This window comes from Geospiza fortis, unplaced genomic scaffold (genome assembly GCF_000277835.1).
Source record: "Geospiza fortis unplaced genomic scaffold, GeoFor_1.0 scaffold5, whole genome shotgun sequence".
Lineage (NCBI taxonomy): Eukaryota > Metazoa > Chordata > Aves > Passeriformes > Thraupidae > Geospiza > Geospiza fortis.
Genome location: NW_005054421.1, coordinates 359451 through 365450, shown reverse-complemented (window position 1 = coordinate 365450; position 6000 = coordinate 359451). Strand labels below are relative to the sequence as shown.

At 51.1% G+C, this 6000-nt stretch overlaps 1 protein-coding gene across 1 annotated transcript in view; it reads right to left on the bottom strand.

Annotated features, from left to right (window-relative positions):
* Nucleotides 1-6: 6 nt before the first annotated feature.
* Nucleotides 7-6000, bottom strand: part of ATF6 (activating transcription factor 6) — a 70757-nt gene continuing 64763 nt past the window's right edge. The window contains exon 15 of the mRNA XM_031061665.1: nucleotides 7-674. Within this exon, the coding sequence (XP_030917525.1) occupies nucleotides 466-674 (209 nt within the window). The 3' untranslated portion in view covers nucleotides 7-465. The remainder of the gene's footprint in view (nucleotides 675-6000) is intronic.

Here is a 6000-nt window from a genome sequence, read left to right as displayed (position 1 = left end):
TTGGGAGGGAATGATGAGGAGTGGGGCTCTCTGGTCAGGCCCAGCACCTGAAGCTGGGAGCTGGACTTCTCCTGCTGCCCAAGCACACTGCAGGGAGAGCGGCCCGTCCCAAGTGTGGGTGTCTGCTGCCTTGGCTCTGGCTCATCAGCCCACCTCCGGCAGCCTAACAGGGACAGAAATGAAAACCAACCCAACAATTCCGGACAGCGCCTCAGTAGCAGGGATGGCCCGTGTCCCCCACGCTGTGTGGGGCCCCCAGGACTGTCCCTGGCGAGGAGCCAGCTGAGCTGCATCATCCCCGGGCAGGATGCGGCCATTGGGAGAGGTCAGGCACAGGAATGGGCTAAAGGGGGCTGTCCCTGCTGTGCCCATGCGCCAGGAGCCCCAGGACCTGCCAGCGAAGGGGCTCAGGCTGGTGGCAGGACCTGCTGCGTGCCGGTGCTCCCCTGTGCGCTGTCACAAGAGCTACTGCAGGGATTTGACAATGGCCCTCAGGGCATGGGGCGTCTCTGGGACGGACGGGGAGGAGCTGTAGAAGGTGTCGGTGTGATTTCTGCGCTGCTCTCGGAGGTATGGAGGGACAGATGAACTTTTGATGTGGAGGATCCTGGTGTCCATCACTTCGCAGTCAATCTGCATCATCACCTCATAGTCCTGCCCATTGATCACATTCTCTGCAAAAGCAAGGATAAAAAAAAACAGGTCAGAGTTAGCCCTGCAAGCTAGGGATCCAACAGCACTAAAAGCTGGACCCCTTTTTGTCTGGAGCAGGAGCTGCAGTGGGGGAACTCCCTTTCTGCAGCTGCACACATGGAGCTCCATCTTACACCCCAGACTGCTTGTGACACCTCAAAGAGCCCAGACCACACTTAGCATGTGCACTCACACCTAGAAATTAATGTCTTTTATTTCCTCTTCTTCATCTGCACATCATTACTGATGGAGTTTGCACTGTGTAACATTCATTACAGAACTGTTGTACTTGAGCCACTAAAGTATGGGAGAAATTGAAAATAAGTTTATTTAAGAAAGCTGAATGTTTCACTTTCTGTAACCCTCTTGACACTGGGGACCTTGAGAAATTTCTTCACCTGTCTATTAACAAAAAACCCCTAAAATGTGATCTCTCAAAAGAATTAACTGTGCCTCATTCCCATGCTGACCTGGCTGTTGTACTTGAGTGATGTGGTGACACTGGGCAAGGCCACTCCCCTGACGGAGCCCTGGGCACAGGAAGACCTTGAGCAGCACACAGGACCCCAGTGTGCCCCCAGCCTGGGACATCTGCTGCCACAGGAGCTGCTGGGCTTACAGGCTGTGCACATGGCTAGCATCTGCTGCCTGGATTTAAAGGTGCGAGACTATTCTCTGCACAGACAGTGTGCCCAGGAATGCAAGAGCTGAGATTGGATTTCCAGGCAAGACCAATCCTCTCAGAGCCAGAAGACTGCCATTGGCTGGGTTTCCTTTCTGTGCTCAGGAGGATGGAAGATCACCTAATGGAAAGCGTATGGACTGGAGGAATGCTATATACATTACTAATTTTTACTGTTTTCCTGGATTAACTCTGACTCTGGATGACAGCTGAGGACCGTGGCCGGACCCTGTTGTACCCCACGCCACCTGCAGAAGCCATTAGATCAACCATGTCTTGTACAGTAATGAAAGGCAGGGGCAAACCCTTGCTAAGGGGGCTGAGAGCCTGCAAGGGAAATCAAAGCTTGCACCTGCAAGGAATGAAATGGAAAAAGCTCCGTATGTGCCACCGAGAGACTGAGGCCAGGAGCAGCTGTGCAAGTCTCTGTGCCACCGACCCAAAGCCCCGACAAGCACCTCACCCTTCCTGGATGCTGCACTGCTGATAAAGCAGTGACATAAGGCGCTGTGTCCCCAGCTGGGACCCTTTCAGAGGCCATTCCTCCAGGTCACCCCTTCTCTGTGCCTTTGGAGGTGCTCTTGGCTCCCACCCACAGACTCAGGACCAGTCAGTCAGCAGAGGGAGCTGGGCTGCTGGTGCCATTCAGGAGAGGGGGCTGGCAAGGGGAGCAGAGGGGCACAAGGGGAAGCTGAAGGGCACAGAGCCTGGAGCCAGCAAATGGGCACAGATGGGCTCCCTGTGACACAGCAAGCTGGAAACAGCTCCTCAGCTCTCACGCTGTAGTTGATGGAACCCCAGCTATGTGAGAAACAGTGCTCCAAAGCCACAAGTGGGTGAGGTGGGATGGGATGGGAGGGTGGCCAGGGCCAGGAAAACATCTTGATGGTGCAGTGAGCTTCCCTGACTACTGGCAGCCAGCACAGAGGGCTATCATTAAGTTCTGGGCATTGCACAAGACAGAGGAGAACAGCAATCCCAAGGGCTGCCCAGGCAAGGCAGGGAGCTGTGCTGTGTGGGTGGCACTGGGGAACCAGCCCAGCCCATTCTGACCAGCTGGGATCCTGATCCCCCTGTGCTGACACAGCTCCCTCCCAGCAAAGTGTGCCAGGATTAAGTAAGCCAGAGCTCTGCTACCCCATGGCAGGAGGGGCTGTGTCTTGTGTCTTCTGAGTCCACCACAGTGGCGAGAGCCAGGAGGAATCACTCCCATGGTGAGCTTCTCTGGCCAGCAGGCACACGGGGGATGCACATCCCCCGCCCCTCCGGCCCAGACATTCACAAAATACCCAAATCCTGCCCTTGGCCTGTGAATTAGGCCAGGAGTTAAAGGCAGGCTTGAAGTCAGCATCTGATTCTTTCCCTTTCTGGGGTAAAGGCATTGAACTGCTGCAGAAAACCTCTGCAAAGGCTTTGATCTCACAGGGGTGAGGGCAGCAGTGGGAATGGCTCAATGCCCACTACAGGCATTTCCAGCAGCCTTTCTCATTACCCTTAGCTCCAAACAGACACAGAAGAGGAGGTGGGATTGGGATGTTCCTCAAAGACCACAGTTACTGCTTGGTGCTGCTGCCAGGCACCTGGACCAGCTTCATTCTAAGGAGGGGTCTGAAAGCAGCGGCAGCCCCGGGACACCCAGCCCACCCCAGCCCAGGGAGGGGCTGATGCTCTGTGAATGCCCATGCGATGGTCCCAGCAGAACAACAGGCAAACATGACCTGAGTACAGCTGGCACGAGCCCCTGTTTGGGAAGGGGAGCTCACTGTCATTGCAAAAAATGATTCCACACGGCTCCGTCCTGAGCTCGATGCCATTAAACTGCTTCATGATCTGGATGAGGAATAGACAGCATACTTAAGAGATTTCTGGAAGATGCTAAACTGGAGAGATTCCAACGACCTTGGAGTGGCTAGATTGGATGAGATTGCAATTTTGATAAAAGAGAGAAGCTGTCCAAAATTTTCAGAATGCATTTCAATCACAGCCAGAGCTGGAAAATGAGTAAGAATGGGGCTGGGCAGAAGTACTACAGAAAAACCTTGAGGACTGCAGAGGATCACTGTGGATAAGCCAGCAGAATGACAGGACTAGAAACAACAGCTCGACTGCAAGAGAAACATATTTAACTTTGACCAAGTTTCTAATGATAATGAAATACAAGCCCTGGATGAAAGTACCTTGGGGAGATGAGAGGATCTTCATGATGAAGAGTTTTTAAAGAAAGGCTGGAGGAGCAGCTGCCTGTCAAGCCCTTGGGTACCAGAGCTCCACAGACACTTGCATTCACTCCTGGTCCCTCTGGCCCTGCCCCTCTGTAAGCTGCAAGTTCCCACTCCTGACCAGAGCTGTGGTCAGCACCTTCCTCAAACGCAGCACCTCGAGTTGTGGGTTCTCCACTGGACTCCATGGTCTGATCTGATTCCCAGAACAAGCAAACCATTTTGCCTGGTGATTCCTGTGTCAGATCATTCAGAAACAGCCTTGTCATGCTTTCTCTCCTTCCCCTCCCATGCAGTAGCAACATCTGGAGGCACCAGAGGGGCAGAGGGTGGGTTTCCAGAGGGGCCGTGCCCAGCACTGAGCTCAGCAGGTGCCTGTGGCTGATCCCTGGAGGGGTCAGCGTGTGTAACCAGAGCTCAGACAGCCTGCACTGCCCTGCCTGAGCACACAGCCACCAGCCCTCCCAGCGAGGCACAGGTAGCAGGGTGTCTGTGAAGCAGAAGTGACAGCCCCAGGCTGCTGCCTGCTGCTCAGGTGCTGGCTGCAAGGTCAGCACTGCCAGTGTGCGTTACACAGGGCTGCCCAAGGGCCCGCGGCAACGCTGACACACAGCGATCTTCACTGTCCTGCATTACTGATGACTGATGTTTTGTGGGATTATGTAAAAGAAAACAGATCTCCTGTAGAGGAGAGATAGATTAATAATAGATTAATAGAGAGATAGATCAATAAATAGATTTATTGCTCCTCTTTGAAGTTCAGAACATACAGTTTTTCACACAGTGCAGACTCAGGCTAAAGAAGCTATCCTTGCTGGGCCAAGAGCCTGTGCTGCAGTTAATTATTTGTTAACAGCTTTAAAAGCCATGCTTCAGATGACTGACTATTTCAAATTAATAGCAAAGGTAATTGTGCCAAGTGTTGCAGCTCTGACTGCACTTTCCCAAAGAGCCTTACTGGCTCTTGCAGGCTGTACCAAACTCCCAGCACAAGCTTCGTCTAGGGAACAGAAACCTAATTCCCAATGCTGCTCTCCCTCTAAAAAGAATCATGGTGCAAGATCCAACAGATGAAAGCTGAAGTCTGCAGTCCAAACCAAAACCAAATAGGGCTGAGGGCATTAACTACTGCTACAAATTGTCTGAGGATGATAGAAGATTGTCTTCATATTTGAAGCATTAGATTTTTAAAACTGTATTACTGAAAAGGCCATAAAACCAAAATCCTCCTTCTTCCCTCAGTAGCACTGACATCCATCAATCAGTTGGCTGTTCAAATGTCTGTGAGATTGAGCACCTACTTCTATGGGAGATACTCTCTCAGAGAAAGGAAGAAGACAGGCAGAGGGCTTGAAAGGCAGGCAATGAAACTTTTGTTATGCAGTTAGTAAGAACAAATGGTGATGTCAGCTGTTTCCACAGACTTCAACTTTACACATATCATCAGGCTGTTTGGCCCTATGGACACATCTGTGTTAAAGAAGATGTGATTCTGGATAATTTATCCTTTCCTACTTACATCTTCCCCAAAAAGCTTTGCTGCAGCAAATGTTCACTGTGAAAACTGGTGTCTGCAGAGAAACTGAAACAGAGCTCCCCTGAAAGGCCACCTGAGCTTGCTGGACTGTTTCAAACACCATGGAAAGGTTTTACAGCTTTCTGAAGGTGCACTCATGCCGTATGTATATTTATAGAGCCTTATTCTACCAGAACTATGAATTTTACTTTGCTCTAGGCAATATCACAGTGTATTACCAAAAAAATACTCAGTGGGACCAATACTCTATCATTCAGTGAGGTCCTCAGGCCCTTTTCTAAGGCCCCAGCTGCCTTTGAAGCAGATAACCCATGTGCCAGTACCTACTGGCTGCTTTCTGAGTAGGTGACTTTAAATGGTCAGAACCTGCCTGGCTCTGTATCTGCTGTGCTCACTGAACACACATTTAAGGTGCTGCCAGCCACACAGATCTGGACTACATGTCCTTACTCCTGCTAAGGTACAGGGAGGGCAATCACTCACCCCATCCTTATTTAACTACCTGTCTTTGTCAGTAAGGCGAGACAATCATCCCCTTCTTGTGTGGGAGGCGGGGAGCAGAAGGTGACTTTGCTATCCATGGAACCAGTTCAACTGATGTCAAAATAGGAGCCAGCGAATCACCCCTGGGTAAGGTGATCCAAACCCACCAACTCTATTAAAGCCATCTTTGCTGAACAGCTACTCACACTCTGTACTTTCCACAATTCCTTCTAAAGAGGAAGTTTTCAGTCTGTGTCAGCATTAATCTACACTTGGAGCCCCTTCTGCAGCCCATCTCTCACAGCAGCAGAAACCAGGGCAGCTTTCAAAGAGCCACTAATGTGCTCCAGCACCTGACAGGGATAAAGTTTAGCTTTAGGAATGAT